Source organism: Piliocolobus tephrosceles, chromosome 1 (genome assembly GCF_002776525.5).
Source record: "Piliocolobus tephrosceles isolate RC106 chromosome 1, ASM277652v3, whole genome shotgun sequence".
Classification (NCBI taxonomy): domain Eukaryota; kingdom Metazoa; phylum Chordata; class Mammalia; order Primates; family Cercopithecidae; genus Piliocolobus; species Piliocolobus tephrosceles.
This window is the reverse complement of record NC_045434.1, coordinates 187,010,776-187,026,921: the sequence shown is the minus strand read 5'-3', so window position 1 is coordinate 187,026,921 and position 16,146 is coordinate 187,010,776. Positions and strand designations below refer to the sequence as shown.

The following is a 16,146-nucleotide window of genomic DNA, read 5'->3' as shown; positions in this document are numbered from 1 at the left end:
GCCACCACACCCGGCCACCTGTGGCCCTTTTAAAATAGATGCCTTACACCTAGGAATCTAGCTAAAAGCTCAAACCTATGCATATTCATGGTGGTGCTGGAGGTTGACTCAACTGTAGTGATATGAATCATCTCTTTTCTCCCATTTACTCAATGATTAGCTTTCTTCCTATGGTATAAGGCATTTATCATCGGTGTATTAAACAGTGTATAAGACACCCAAATCTAATGTTAACCCAATATTTTAACATGAACGTTAGGATCAGTAGGTAGTATCTTAGATGACACATTTCATCACAGACAAACCAAAAACCTATCTGTATATGGTATTAAGAGGAGCACAGAATTGGATAAAGTAGGGTTTATCCTAGTCTGAGACCAAATGGTTTTGGCATGTGGTTCCTAGACCGGCAGCATCAGTAGCAACTGGAAATGTGAGGTGAACATTCTGAAACACACATCTGGTTAAGAACCACTGTTTTAGTGGCTTTAACCACAAAACATCTACATTGTTCCCTAAAGGTAGGCTAAGAGAAAAACGGGTATCTGGTTAACTGCCCATGATACATCAATTTAATGGAAAATTATGCAATTCTCAACAAGAATAAGCATATTTATGTGTATTGATATAAAACAATTTCTAATATAGTGTTAAGTGAAATAAGCAATATGTAGAACATTAAAAATACTTTTTAGCCAGGCACGGTGGCTCACGCCTGTAATCCCAGCACTGGGAAGCTAAGGCAGGCAGACTGCTTGAGCCCAGGAGTTCAAGACCAACCTGAATGACATGGTAAGACCCCGTCTCCATGAAAAACACAAAAACTAGCTGGGCATTGGTGGTGTACGCCTGTAATCCCAGCTACTCAGGAGGCTGAGATGGGAGGATCACTTGGCCCCAGGAGGTGGAGGTTGCAGTGAGCCAAGATTATGCCACAGCACTCCAGCCTGGGCTAGAGTAAGACCCTGTCTCTAAATAAATAAATAAATCTAAAAAATTTAAAGGGGGCATGTGTCTGTATGTATGTATACATTACACAGTAAAAGAGTATCTCTTAAAAAACATAAGAAATTAGTAGCTGAAGTTTCCTCCCGGAAGGGAAGCCGGAAGCAGGTGATTGGATTATAGGGATGGGAGAAACATTTTTCTTTTCTTTTTTTTTTTTTTTGAGACGGAGTCTCGTTCTGTTGCCAGGCTGGAGTACAGTGGCACGATCTAGGCTTACTACAATCTCTGCCTCCCGAGTTCAAGCGATTCTCCTGCCTCAGCCTCCCCAGTAGCTGAGACTAGGGGCGTGCGTCACCACACCCAGCTAATTTTTGTATTTTTAGTAGAGACAGGGTTTTACCATGTTGGTCAGGATGGTCTTGCTCTCTTGACCTCGTGATCTGCCCGCCTCGGCCTCCCAAAGTGCTGGGATTACAGGCGTGAGCCACCGTGCCCGGCTATGGAAGAAATATTTTTCACTACATGTTTTTGTACTGTTTGCATGTTTTATTAAGTGCATATATTATTCATTCAGATTAATTTAAAAAAATTTAAGTTTAAGGGCAAACATAACCAGTACTTTAGAGAGAATGGAGACATTAGCAAGTAAAATGTATGAAAAGCTAGTTGGAAAGGAACCAAGAGTGGAGTAGAACGTGCGGCCATCAGCTGCTAAAGAGTGCTGGGTGTTAACGGAGGGCGGAGCAGGAAGAAAAGTCAGACCTGGCAAAAAGATCATTTTGCCTCTATATCTTTTCTGAGGTAATATTAGGTAAACTGAGACCTGGACTAGAGGGCTCAATTATATCCATAGTCATCTTTATTCTGAATTAACCATTTATCAAGAGTGCACCTGAAAAGAGTAGAAAAAAATAAAGGAGCCCATCAAAAAAAGTTCCCTGGCAAATGGGAGGGAGAGCATGACGTTAGGAGCCCTGTTTGGGGAAGGAAATGTTGTCCAGGTCATGGATGCCATTTTTGTCAATGATTCGAACACTGAAGGTTGGCAGGTTCAGGATGAAGCGTTTCTGGAGCTGCAGAGAGACATGGAGGAAATCAGTCAACAAATAATTACTAAGTACTATGTGCCAGGCTCTGTTCTAGACACTGCAGATACAAGCAAACAAAACTCCCTGCTTTTGTGGAACTGAAATTCTATTGGAGGCAGCTGGCAGTAGGGCACTAGTACTCTAGTGATAGAGGGTACCCAAACGGCAGCTGGAGGATCACTGGGAGGCAGGGAGGCTGAAATGGGAGATGCAGCTAAAAGCCTGTCTCTGGTCAGTCAGGTGATGAAAGAATGAGACAATTCAGTGTTCTGTTCCCCATAGTCTGTTACCCATCAGTCTAGTAAACACAGACGTCTCTCTTAAAATGTCTCAAGATAATAAGCTAACAAAGCGTGATTGCCCTCAGAACAAAGCAGAGGCCAGGAGCAGTGGCTCAGGCCTGTAATTGGGAGGTTGAGGTGGGAGAATATCTTGAGCCCAGGAGTTCAAGACCAGCCTAGGCAACATAGCAAGACCCCATATCTTAAAAACAAAATAATGAGGTGGGTGTGGTGGTGCCTGTCTGTAGTCTCAGCTACTTGGGAGGATCGCTTGAGTTCCAGAAGTCCAGGCTGCAGTGAACTATGATGATGCCACTGCACTCCACTCCAGCCTTGGTGACAAAGCGAGACCCCCCCCGCCTTTTTTTTTTTTTTTTTTTGAGACGGAGTCTCACTCTGTCACCCAGGCTGGAGTGCAGTGGCCAGATCTCAGCTCACTGCAAGCTCCGCCTCCCAGGTTTACGCCATTCTCCTGCCTCAGCCTCCTGAGTAGCTGGGACTACAGATGCCCGCCACCTCGCCCAGCTAGTTTTTTTGTATTTTTTAGTAGAGACGGGGTTTCACCGTGTTAGCCAGGATGATCTAGATCTCCTGACCTCCGCCCATCTCGGCCTCCCGAAGTGCTGGGATTACAGGTGTGAGCCACCGCGCCCGGCCGACCACATTTAAAAAAAAAAAAAAAAAATGGGGGGGAGCAGGGGAATGGAGTAGGCACTGTGGACTGAAAACAAAAGGCTTGTGTAAGAGGCAAACTGACATTATTCCCAATGCTTCTGCTCTTATCTTCCTACTCTCTTACTAAACCATGAGTTCAAGTTCATCCTTAAGCCACAAGAACAGTAAAAGAATGAACAAACTAATGTGGCTGGCTTTTGACCTCCCCATCCTCCATCCATACCCAAAGCCTTAGACTCTAAGGATAAATATTAGAAAGGGTGTGTTCTGTGTAATCTTGGCCTCACAAACCAAAGTCTACTCTCGCCTTCTGCCCAAAGCTTCCTAGTTGCTTTCTATGGTCTTCCTGAATTCTTAGGGAAGGCTTTCTCTCCAGATTACAAAGACTTGTGCACTATTAAGGGAGCAGGCAGTATGGCAATTCCAGGTGGCACAAGAACAGAGCAGGTATAAAGTCTAGGGCAGGGCCGGGCGTGGTGGCTCACATCTGTAATTCCAGCGCTTTGGGAGGCTGAGGCAGGCGGATCACCTGAGGTCAGGAGTGGCCAACGTGGTGAAACTCTGTCACTACTAAAAATACAAAAAATTAGCTGGGCATGGTGGTGGGCACCTGTAATCCCAGCTACTCAGAAGGCTAAGGCAGGAGAATTCCTTGAACCCAGAGGCGGAGGTTACAGTGAGCTGAAATCATGCCACTGCACTCCAGCCTGGGCAACAAGAGTGAAACTCCGTCTCAAATTAAAAAAATAAAGTTTAGGGCAGAAGTTCTTCAAGTACAGCCTCAGTTGCCACCTGCAGCAAAATCACCTGCGACTGCCAGTTAAAGCAGAGCTTCCCAGTTTGTACCTCAGAACAGTGGAATCAGAATTGAGGGTTGGGCAGAGATGGCAATCTGTTTTAACAAGTTTCCCAGGTGATACTTATACACACTACAATTTGAGAAACACTGGATTGGATAAACCAGAAAGAATTAAATTATAAAGCTGACATTGAGGGGGTAATCTGTGACAGAAAAATGAGCTTGCTACCCACACCAAACTCTATCCCTGGTAGCAACTTCACATCTGGTTAGTGGGTATGTATTACACCTTCTGGCAAAAATCAGAAAAAATATAACCGAGGAACAGGAACAATACTGGCAAACAGAGACACAAACATTCCTTTCAGGATCCCATGGGAACTACTCACCTCCTCCAGACATTTCCTAAGAAGCTCCACTGCCCTCTCACGTGAGATAGCTGGAAGAGAACACAAGCATTCCGGTGCTGTCATTAAATCCAACTCTCAGCAGCTTTTGATTAAGTTTCAAATCTTAATCAAAGCTGACTTCTTCAGGCCTGAGTGCCATACAAACGGCAAAGGCAAAAAATGCTTTGCCTTCTGGTCTGCAACCAACTTACTCCACATGCAGCTGGGGGTGCCCCAGACCCAGTGCTCCAGCAGCTACAAGCCATTGCAAATTGATTTGCTACACTGAGGGTAAGCATGAAGGAATTCTGCCTCCCCTGGCCAGGGCCTGCCTCTGAAGAAGTCCAGCAGCCTGTCTCTCTTTATCATAACCCACCCCTTTCACTCCCCCTTAGTCCAGGGTTTAAATCAATTCCATCTGCCCTAGTCAGCTGCAAATCAGGGAAAGAGAGGACAGGGTCAGAATTTCAGCCTTGTTTTCCCAGCTGGGTCTCTGTTTAACAATGGGAAGAGAATTCATAGGATGGAGCTAAGACTTTCCCAAAACAGGAGCCAAAGGAACTGTCTGTGGGCATGGCAAACTGGGATGACATGTTATGCACTCGGGTTTCAGGGGTGGCTAGTGGTTATTTTGGTGGGCAAATCAGCTGAATTACTGACAGATGCCAAATCAAGAAAGTCACTCGGAGGCCAGGCTAATTCTTTTCAGGATGTGGCCTGGAGCTCTAGTGTGGCTAAGGTTGAGCAAGAGGGCAGCACCAAAAAAGAATGAACATGCCAGATTCTTACGATACTGACAGTGAAGAATGGAATGTAAGGAGAGAAGTGGTTATCTGTGCTTCATCTATAGTCTGTAAAAGCTAAGAATTCCAAAGTACCCATTGCCCACAGAGGCTAAAGTTGAGGTTAGGACTGGGGTCAGAAGATGGAACTTAGCACAAAACATCCCTGTGTCTGGGAAGTCCTAACCAGAGCACTTAGGCAAGAGGAGGAAATAAAGAGTACCCAAACTGGAAAGCAGGAAGTCAAATGTCCCCATTTGTAGGTGACATGATCTTCTATACAGAAAAACCTAAAGACCCCACCAGAAAACTCTTACATCTGATAAATGAATTCCATAAAGTTGCAGGATACAAAAGTAATATACAAAAACCAGTGTTTCTATACACAAACTAGCTGAAAAAGAAATCAAGGGCCGGGCGCGGTGGCTCAAGCCTGTAATCCCAGCACTTTGGGAGGCCGAGACGGGCGGATCACGAGGTCAGGAGATCGAGGCCATCCTGGCTAACACGGTGAAACCCCATCTCTACTAAAAAAATACAAAAAACTAGCTGGGCAAGGTGGTGGGCACCTGTAGTCCCAGCTACTCGGGAGGCTGAGGCAGGAGAATGGCGTAAATCCAGGAGGCGGAGCTTGCAGTGCGCGAGATCTGGCCACTGCACTCCAGCCTGGGTGACGGAGCGAGATTCTGTCTCAAAAAAAAAAAATCAAGAAGGCAATCCCATATCTTTTGTATCAAAATCCCATATTTTGATACAAAAATCAAAGAAAATAAAATACCTAGGAAGAAATTTAACTAAGGAGGTGAAAGACCTCTATAACGAAAACTATAAAACACTGATGAAGTAAGTTTAAGAGGATACAAATGAATGGAAATATACCTCATGCTCATGGATCAGAAGAATTAATATTATTAAGATGACAACACTACCCAAAGAAATTTATATATTCAATGCAATCCCTATCAAAACATCAATGACATGCCTCACAGAATTAGGGAAAAAATCCTAAGATTTGTATGGAACCACAAAAGACCCTGAATAGCTAAAGCAATCCTGAGCAAAAAGAACCAATCTAGTAGTTGATACCACTACCACACTTCAAAATATACCACAAAGTTGTAGTAACCAAAACAGCATGCTACTGGCATAAAAATAGACACATAGACCAATTAAACAGAATAGAGAAATTAAGAAATTTAGCCACATATCTACATTTGACTTTTGATGAAGGTACTAAGAACACTCATTGGGGGAAAGGACAGTCTCTTCAATAAATGGTGCTAGGAAAACTGGATATCCATACACAGAAGAATAAAACCAGACCCTCACCTCTTACCCTACACAAAATTCAACTCAAAATGGATCAAAGACCTCAATTTAAGACCCGAAACTAGAAGAAAACACAGGGGAAAAGCCTCAAGACATTGATCTGGAAAAAGATTTTATGAATAATCTCATGAACACAGGCAACAAAAGCAAAAATAAACAAATGGGATTATATCAAACTAAAAAATGCTTCTGCCTAGCAAAGGAAACAACTGAGTGAAAAGGCAACTACAGAATGGGAGAAAATACATGCAAACTACTCATTCAACAGGGAGTTAACATCCAGAAAATATAAGGAACTGAAAGAGCTCAATAGAGAACAAAAATTCAATTAAAAAATGGGCATATGATCTCAAAAGACATTTCACAAGACATACAAATGGCCTACAAATATATGGGAAAAAAAATGCTCAACATCACTAATCATCACAGAAATGCAAATCAAAACTACAATGAGGTAACATCTCATCCCAGTTAGGAATAGCTATTATCAAAAAGACAAAAAATAACAAATGCTGGCAAGGATGTAGAGAAAAAGAAATTCTTTACACACTGTTGGTGGGAATGCAAACTAGTATAGCCACTAGGAAGAACAGTATGGCGGTCCCTCAAAAAACTACAAATAGAACTACCATATGATCTGGCAATCCCACGACTGGGAATTTATCCAAAAGAAAGGAAACCATTATATTGGATGAAATCATTGTATCACAGGGGAAATACTGCACCCCAGTGTTTACTGCAACACTATTCACAATAGCCAAGATATGGAATTAACCTAGGTGTCTGATCAATGGATACAGAAAATGTGGTACATATACACCATGAAATACTATTCATCCATAAAAAAGGAAATCCTGTCATTCAATATGAATGGAACTGGAGGATATTCTGTTAAATGAAATAAGCCAGAAACAAAGTTAAAACACTGCACGTTCTCACTCATATGTGGAAGGTAAAAAAGCTGATCTCATAGAAGTAAAAAGTAGAACAGAGGATACTAGAGGCTGAGAAATCCTCTGTAAGGGATGGGGGACATTTGTTAAAAGATACAAAATTGGCCGGGCACGGTGGCTCACTCTTGTAATCCCAACACTTTGGGAGGGCAAGGAAGGTGGATCACTTGAAGTCAGGAGTTCTAGACCAGCCAAACCAACACGGTGAAACCTTGTCTCTACAAAAAATACAAAAACTAGCCAGGCGTGGTGGCACACGCCTATAATCCCAGCTACTTGGGAGGCTGAGGCACGAGAATCACTTGAACCTGGGAGGCGGAGGCTGCTGTGAGCCGAGATCACTCCACTGTACTCCAGCCTGGGCGACAGAGGGAGACTCTGTCTCAAACCAAAAAAAAAAAAAAAAGATACAAAATTATAGCTAGACAGAGAAATAAGCTGTACTGTACTGTTCTATAACACTGTAAAATGACTATGGCTCACAATATATAGTTTCAAATAGCTACAAGGAGGATACTAAATGTTCTCAACACAAAATGATAAATGTTTGAGATGATCGATATATCAACTACCCTGATCTGTTTACATGTATTGAAACACCATCATGTACTCTATGAATATATGTACAATTATTATTTGTCAATTACAAAATAAACATTTCTAAAAAGCATCCCTGTATCTGAAGTTTTGCCAAGCTGACGCTTTATGGACAAGTAGAGGGAAAATTTATTTCTTTCAAGAGGGGGCAGCCATTGGGTGACAACCAAGGGAAGGTTCAGATTTGTAGCCTTAGAAAGCTTTGATGTTTGAGCAAAGAAACCTTCAGCTGACATGCTGGGGACCTGTTCATCCTCGCAAGTTCAAAACAAATATACAGCTACTTGCTTTACCCACTCATTCTTTACTGAGATGCCAATAAGCATCTACGCAAAGCAAAATAAGTGAAAAAACTTGAACTCTTAGAACTGAAGAACTTTAGAACCCAATAAAAATGTTTTATTCACTATGACATCTATTCCAAACCTCCTTCAAAACAAAACCCAGCTCTAGAGGTACGTACTATCTCATGTTGCCTGGCAAAAAATGGGACTTACATCAGCTTTTGCAAGAACCTACTGACCGACAGAAGAGTGCAGTTTCCAGAGGGGGACCTGCTTGTGCTTCTTAGGATCCATCCTATTCAAGCCCTGGCCACCCAACTCCAAGGGTGGACAAACCTGGGAAGCAGCTGAGGGCAGGGCTCTGCCACTGCTCCCTCCCTAGAGTGTTAATACTTACTCGGTGTGTAGTATCGGTCCAGGATACTGAGAGTCAGGAAGGCACCATAGCCATGGGCTGCAAAAGGGGCCTTGGCCAAGGCTGCAAGGTAGTCCATGTAATAGAGCGCTGGCCCTTCATGCTCATCATAGCCAGCCAGGAGGAGGTTCACATGATATGGGGTCTGCAAAGAAAAGATATGGTAAAGTGATAACTAAAGCAGAACACCAACATCTCTTCCCAAGGCAAATGAGAATATTCTGACTCTTGATGAGAAAGAAAATGTTAGCAGCAACTGAGTAAATCACAATGAAGTAAAAATGTAGGGAAATCTAGAGGACCTGGAGTATGGTAACAGGTCAAGGGATATCGGCTTGTTCTCTTCAAACAGAAGGGCATTTGGAGCACTTTAGGTATATGAAAAAGCTGCCATCTTCTTAAAGTCCACGGATGAGAACCTGTATAAAAGCACTTCTTCAAAAGTATTTGATAGCAAAACAGAGTGACTATAGTTAATAATAGCTTAATTGTATATTTTAAAATAACTAAAAGAGTATAATTGGATTGTTTGTCACACAAAGGAGGAATGATTGAGGTGAGAGATACCCCATTTACCCTGATGTGATTATGACACATTTTATGCCTGTATCAAAATATCCCATATACCCAATAAATATATATACCTACTATGAACGCACAAAAATTTAAAACAAAAAAATATTTTTTTAAGCACTGCAAAGGCAAGCATAGGTGCTCTTTTGTCATTCCTAATTGTTGAAACCAATAAACAATTCTAAGAGTGCCAGGCCACGGACTGAAAAAAGCAGATGCTCCAACCACATCAAATGAAATACACAAACTCAGTCTGGGCATCCGGACCAATCCTAAATGGTAAACTGTATGCCCACTACTAAAAAAACAACTTATAGCTGGGTGCAGTAGCTCAGAGGTATAATCCCAGCACTTTCGGAAGCTTGCTTGAGCCTAGGAGTTTGAGACCAGCCTAGGTAACATAGTGGGACTTTGTTTCTACCAAAACACTAAAAAATTAGCTGGGCATGATGGCGCACACCTGTGGTCCCAGCTACTCAGGAGGCTAAGGTGGGAGGATCACTTGAGCCAAGGAGGTCAAGGCTACCGTGAGCCATGATTGTGCCACTGAACTCCAGCCTGGGCTCAAAAAACAAGAGAAAGAGAGAGAAAAGAAACAACTCATGGGGTGGGGAGGGATAGTAAGTCTCAAATATTTAAGTCAAATCACCAGACTTAACTGAAAAGTAATTTTGAGACAAATAAAAAGCAATAAAAAATAATTATAACTTGGATTTATAGGTATCCTTTCTTTGTATTACCTGCAAATCTAAAAACATGAGTTTTATAGAGAACCATGACCGAGTCTGTGTTGCTCTTCATCTCCAAATGGATGATTATTTTTTTCTACACCAGCTGCGCCATTTACCATGTTAAATTCAGTCTGTCTATGACCCCAGGCATCAGGAGTGGGACTTCCATTTTAAATGGTTTTCTTTTTCTCTGCAGGATGTGTTTCTCCTCTTGCATTTACTTCAGTAAATGCCCATGGATATGTCCTCATCCCTAAATTTGTGTATGTATTTAATTAAACTCATTATGAAGCATGAAGTGTAATAGCTAATGGTCCTAAAAGTGGCATTTAACATTCTTTGAACACTGATTAACACGGCCACTTGGCAGCCTTAAAAAACTCATGGTTTTTGCTTTTTTGGGGGGGAGGAGTTGGGAGGGGAGTAACAGGATTTTGTTCTGTCTCCCAGGCTGGAGTGCAGTGGTGCAATCATAGCTCACTGCAGCCTCAAACTCCTAGGCTCAGGTGAATTTCCCACCTCAGCCTCCTGAGCAGCTAGGACTATAGGCACCTACCACCACGCCCTGCTAATTTATTATATTTTTTTAAGAGATGAGGTCTTGGCTGGGCACGGTGGCTCACACCTGTAATCCCAGCATTTTGGGAGGCCGAGGTGGGCAGCTTACTTGAGGTTAGGAGTTTGAGACCCGCCTGGCCAACACAGTGAAACCTTATCTCTACTAAAAATACAAAAATTAGCCAGGCGTGGTGGCACGAGTCTGTAATCCCAGCTACTTGGGAGGCTGAGGCATGAGAATCACTTGAACCTGGGAGGCAGAGGCTGCAGTGAGCCGAGATGGTGCCATTGTACCACTCTAGCCTGGGCAATAGAGCAAGACTCTATTTCCAAAATAAAAAAAAAAAAAGAAATAAAAAGAGAGATGGGGTCTCACTATGTTGCCCAGGCTGGTCTTCGACTTCTAGGCTCAAGCAATCCTTCCACCTCGGCCTCCCAAAGTGCTGGGATGACAGTCTTGAGCCACCGTGCCTAGCACGAAACTCATGTTATATACTTAATTGGAATTCTAAGCCAGCTGTGCTAAGTAGGAAGGGTTCCTAACATCACCTGGAGATTACAGAGTAGTCCTCACCTCCAAATAAGTTTCTGTTTTAGTGATAAGACAGTGGGTAGTCCCAGAGAGAAATAAGTCGACCAGCAGTCAAGACTTCTGAGAATATCATTATCTACCTATCGTATTTCCCAATGAGTAGTGTGCTGCACTCTGCCAAGCTCTGGAATTTTCTGTGCATTCTGAGTACCTTCTTAGTAAATCTGACCTTAGGCAAAAAACTTAATTCCTATGAGCTTCTGGGTTTTTTTTAACATGTAAAACTGGGTTAATTAATCTTTCTCCTTTCTATCTTCTAGGGAATATAATGAGAAAAAATAATAATGGTAAAGCATCCCAAACTCTGGAAGAAAAGATGCTACCAAAAGTCCTACTATATTAACTACATCTCAGTCTCTTTTTGAAAGCTTATCACTTTAAACAACAACAAACCTGCTTAAATTAGCTCCAGATTTTAACAATGTTATTAGTTATATATAAGTGTGAAAACAGTACTGCAAAATCTGGCAGACATAGAATACCTTGGTGTTCTTACAGTTTAAATTAGAAGACAGAAAGAGGGAGGAAGAGAGGCAGAATAGCAAAGAGAAACTGGTTTCCCTCCCCAAGAGAATTAATAATACAGTCTTTTACCTATCACAAAGTAAGTTAAATCTTTTTGCTAAGAGGATAAACTCTACTCTTCTCTACTAACTAGCCAGAACACTCGCTGTATAGTTAGCCAAGACAATTTCATCAAGTTGCAATGGTATATTAAGTATTCCCCCAGATACCCAGAGGCCTTAACAAGCAGAACCCAGATGTTTTGTCTTCAATGAAGATCTTGTCCACACTATGAGATTCAATTGTTTAGAACAATAAGTGTTATTTAAAATCCACTACCAGAAAATTTTAGATGAAAAAGGATGTCAACAGAATTCCAGAAGCAAACTGCATCACTTAATTGGTCTATATAGTATCATTTACTCATGCTTAGGCATCTGACGCACACATACACTTACCAAAGCTGGTATTCAGAAGCTACAACTCCTGGTATTGAAGATAACTCACAAATTATTGTGTGACTTTGAATTACCAACTTTTGCATGTGTGAGATGCTTAAGCATAAATAAATGGTGTTATCCAGACTAATTAAATCAATACATCTGTGCAACAACTTGCAGTTTGTGAAATTCTTCTGACAATGCTCCACCAAAGATCTCTGGCTTGGCTGGGCACAGTGGCCCACGCCTGTAATCCCAGCACTTTGGGAGGCCAAGGTAGGAAGACTGCTTGAGCCTAGGAGTTCAAGACCAGCGTAGGCAAGATGGCAAGACCCTGTCTCGATGGGGGAAAAAAAAACCTAGGTGAGGTGGCTATTTGGGAGGCTGAGGCAGGAGGATCCTTAAGCCCCGGCATACAGTGAACTATGATGCCTCCACTGCACTCCAGTCTGACTGGCAACAGAGGAAGACCCTATTTCTACCAAATAAAAAGAAAAGTCACTAAACAAACGTGAGAAAGCAATAAGTGCTACTTCTGAGAAGTGGTTCAAGTTTAAGTCAACTGCCAGCATCTCCATAAATGTACATTTATTGTTGCTTTTTGCTAGGCTTGGGTTCTTCTCTTTCTACCTCCCTCTAGACACAGGGTGCTAAGTAAAGAAAAGCTTAGGATACAGGCCAGGCATTCAGAACTGAACAAAGAAGGGACCAATAGCATAAATAAATAAGAAAGAGTTGGGCTGTGACTTTAGAAAAGTTAGTCATTTAATCTCTCTGAATTTTAATTTCTCATTTAAAACACAGGATGATCCCTCCTACCAAAGGGCTGCTACAGTGAGGATTCCAAAAGATAATGCATGTGGATAATAAGTATAATGCCCAAAACAGTAAAGACTCTATAAACAATGTAAGTATCAGGAGAAGCCCAACTACTTCTGGCACTGACATATGAGGGAAATTCCTGTGTCTTCATAAAGGGATATGGAGGGATGTTAGTGCCCAGCACAGTGCCTGACACATGATAGAAAAGCAGTAAATGAGTTTCCTCCTCTCTCATTCCTGGGACTCTTTCCAGAGGCCCTAAGGTAATGCTGTTCAGTGTCACAAGCATTTGTACTAGACACTTAGAGCATCCCTACTTCATGGTCAACCCTCCCTAACCATGTCATTTCTTCCCTTGCAAATATGTCTATCCTGAGGGGTAAAGCTACTTTCTAGACACTTTTTCATCAGTTCCCTTTGTTCCCCATGATCAATACTACATACTTAAGAATTTGCCTAATTATTCTGGGGAAATGGAAACATTAATCAATAATGAGAGCACTGCCAGGGATCCTCTTTAGAAAGAATCTCTTATAAAGTAATCCTTTGCAAAGATTACCAAGAATCTTTTAAAATGAAATCTCTATTCTGTACATGATATAATCTAGCCTTTGGTTGTCTCCACTATTCTAATTGTTTAGATAGTAAGTCTAAGTAGTAAGACAAAGTTATGAGGTCCCCAAGCGGAAGAACTGTAACATACAAGACTAGGCTTCTTCCACAGCATAAGCTAAGACTGAACATTATATATAGTACTGAATAAACCTAAACATCCAAACATTCATCCAAGTGAACCCAAACATTTAGCTAAGATACTCTCTACCCAAAGGCCTTGGCAATCACCATCAATGGTCTGCAATGCAAACACCAACATGTTTAAAGTTGTGTCTAATTGATATACAAAGAAAATATTTTAAGTGAACCATCCTGGGAACTCAAAATGAATTTTAGCTTCTAGCATGAGGTACCACCAGAATTTTGCCTCTTAATAGAAGGCAGTGAGGGTAGGGTGAGGACAAAACTAGACAAATGTATCTTTTCCTCCTTTAATGAGTATGTGATATGAGTTTATTTTTTCACAGTGAAGTGCATTTAGATCATTTTGAGATTTCTTCATCTATACAATAAGGATAATAAAAGTACCCATCTTTATAAGGTTGTGGTAAGGTTTAGATAAATACATGTAAAGTGCTCAGTGCAATGCCTGATAAATTGTAATAATGCAGATTGACTATTACCACAACACTACCACCACCACTTTTAGGATTTGACTGCATTATCAACAGATTTGACTAGATAGTAAGATCAAGAAGTGGGCTACGGAGAGCCAATAAAATTGTCCAACTTTTGTTGGTTACTAAAAGATCAAATTTAAGAAGAGAGGGGAAATGGCCAAAAAGCACATCTCTTATGTACTTCCTTCTGAGACTGAAATAGACTTCTTCAGTACCTCTGAGCATCAGAGCCCTGCAGAACTGAGCTCAGTGCCACTTTAGACTCTTGTATATTTGGGGGTGGGGGTGCGCACTGCACACATGCAAACTTTACTTGAGTTAGATGAAGTGTTTCCTTCCCTCCAACTCTTGTGCATATGACTCCTTGTATATTCTCTCTATTATGAAAAAGAAACACTGTAGTAAAATTAAGAGTGTGAAATTCCATAAATTTTACAGCTAAAGAGAACAGTTGTGATAAATACACTGAAACAACAAAATCAGCGACAAGAGTCTGGGCGGTGACAAGCAGCGGTGTGACATCTGGCGGAAGCTAAAGTCACAGCAAGGGGGAGAGAGGTGGGCGTGAGGAAGCATCCTGCCAAGCGTGGACACAGAAAAAGAGAGGAATTGACAGTCTTCCTTTGGAGCCAGGCCAGCCTTTGCCACCTCTAATTGAATGGGACGACACTGCTATGAGTGAGGTGCTTTGGAGAATGGTGCAATTTCTTTTTTGATGTGTTGCACCTTGGAATGCTAAGCAGTGAGTGAGACGTACCTCCATTCCTAGCAGGTCAGTAATCTGGAAGAAGATGCAGAACCGCCAATGAGACAAATGAGTTTGTCTAGCGATGAGTGTTTTCATAAACAGACTTCTAAATATATTAAACAGAGACTGGACTTTGAAAGGAACAGTACATCTGCTATTTCTTTTAGTCCAGTGGATTGTCAAAACTGCCTAAAATTCCATCTTTAGTACTGAGAGGATTTCATGAAAATGCAGTTTACAGACTTGGATGGGATAGAAAACCTCAACTAGTTTACCCAGTATTCCTTTTACAAATGTGGGGATTAAACTTCAAAGAGGAAACAGTAACTTGCCCTAAACCACACAGGTAATTAGCATCAAGAGTCAGGTCCAGAATTCAGGCCTCCCAACTGCAAGTCCTATATGCTTTTCCAGGAAATCATGCTGCCTCCACAAAATGGAAATTAGTGTAAAAATATGATTTGGTATGTAAATGCCAGTTACACACTCAAATATTTCAAAATGCACTATTTTGCATACTAGCATCTATTGCTCTCTATTTCACTTATCACATCTTTATATGACCAATAACATCTTAAGGATTTTGTTTGTTTATTTTGGGAGACAAGGTCTTGCTATTTTGCCCAAGTGAGTGCAGTGGCTATCCACAGGTGCAATCATAGCACACCACAGCCTCAAACTCCCAGGCTCAAGGGAATCCTTCTACCTTAGCTTCCCAAGTAGCTGGGACTATAGGTGGGTGCCTCCATGTCTGCCTAATATTTTAAATTTTAAAAGGGCAAATTTAATATCATACAATTATGACTCCTCTACAGGGTCTAAAACTATGTAGTGGTTCAATAAATACCCATGATGATAGACTATCAACACCTTAACTGCTTTGCCAATCCCCAATTTTTCAATTTCACTAATAAATAAAATGAATCAATTGTTATTTCTTACACCAATGTTCTGAACTCTAGACTTTGTTTGCAATAACCAACAAAATTCACTAGCTATCTTTTTTGGGTGTGTTTGGTGGTGTAATTTTAAAACCTCAATTTCAATTTTGCCATTTTAATTAAAGAAGGACTTCATATGTGAATTGGAATCCCCTATTTCAAACACTTAAAAAAATCTCAAAGATTTCAGCAACTTCCAATTATTGTGACCTAGTACCTTTCCTAGCTCTAAAAGACTATGGTTCTATGGATGGGGAATCGGGTGGAGAACGACCTATCCTTAATGCCTAAGCAATATGGAATCATTTATACCTTTTTTGTTGTTGTTGTTTTGAGACAGTTTTGTTCTGTTGCCCAGGCTAGAGTACAGTGGCACGATCTCAGCTCACTGCAACCTCCGCCTCCCGGGTTCAAGTGATTCTCCTGCCTCAGCCTCTGGAGTAGATGGGATAACAGGTACAC

The 16,146-nt window shown here is 41.5% G+C and overlaps 1 protein-coding gene across 1 annotated transcript in view; it reads right to left on the bottom strand.

Annotated features, from left to right (window-relative positions):
* Positions 1-225: 225 nt before the first annotated feature.
* PSMB2 (proteasome 20S subunit beta 2) overlaps positions 226-16,146 on the bottom strand; it is a 39,925-nt gene continuing 24,004 nt past the window's right edge. The window contains exons 4-6 of the mRNA XM_023232264.2: positions 8,523-8,685; positions 4,181-4,230; positions 226-2,021 (exon numbers count right to left, since the gene is read on the bottom strand). Of these exons, the coding sequence (XP_023088032.1) occupies positions 1,914-2,021; positions 4,181-4,230; positions 8,523-8,685 (321 nt within the window). The 3' untranslated portion in view covers positions 226-1,913. The remainder of the gene's footprint in view (positions 2,022-4,180; positions 4,231-8,522; positions 8,686-16,146) is intronic.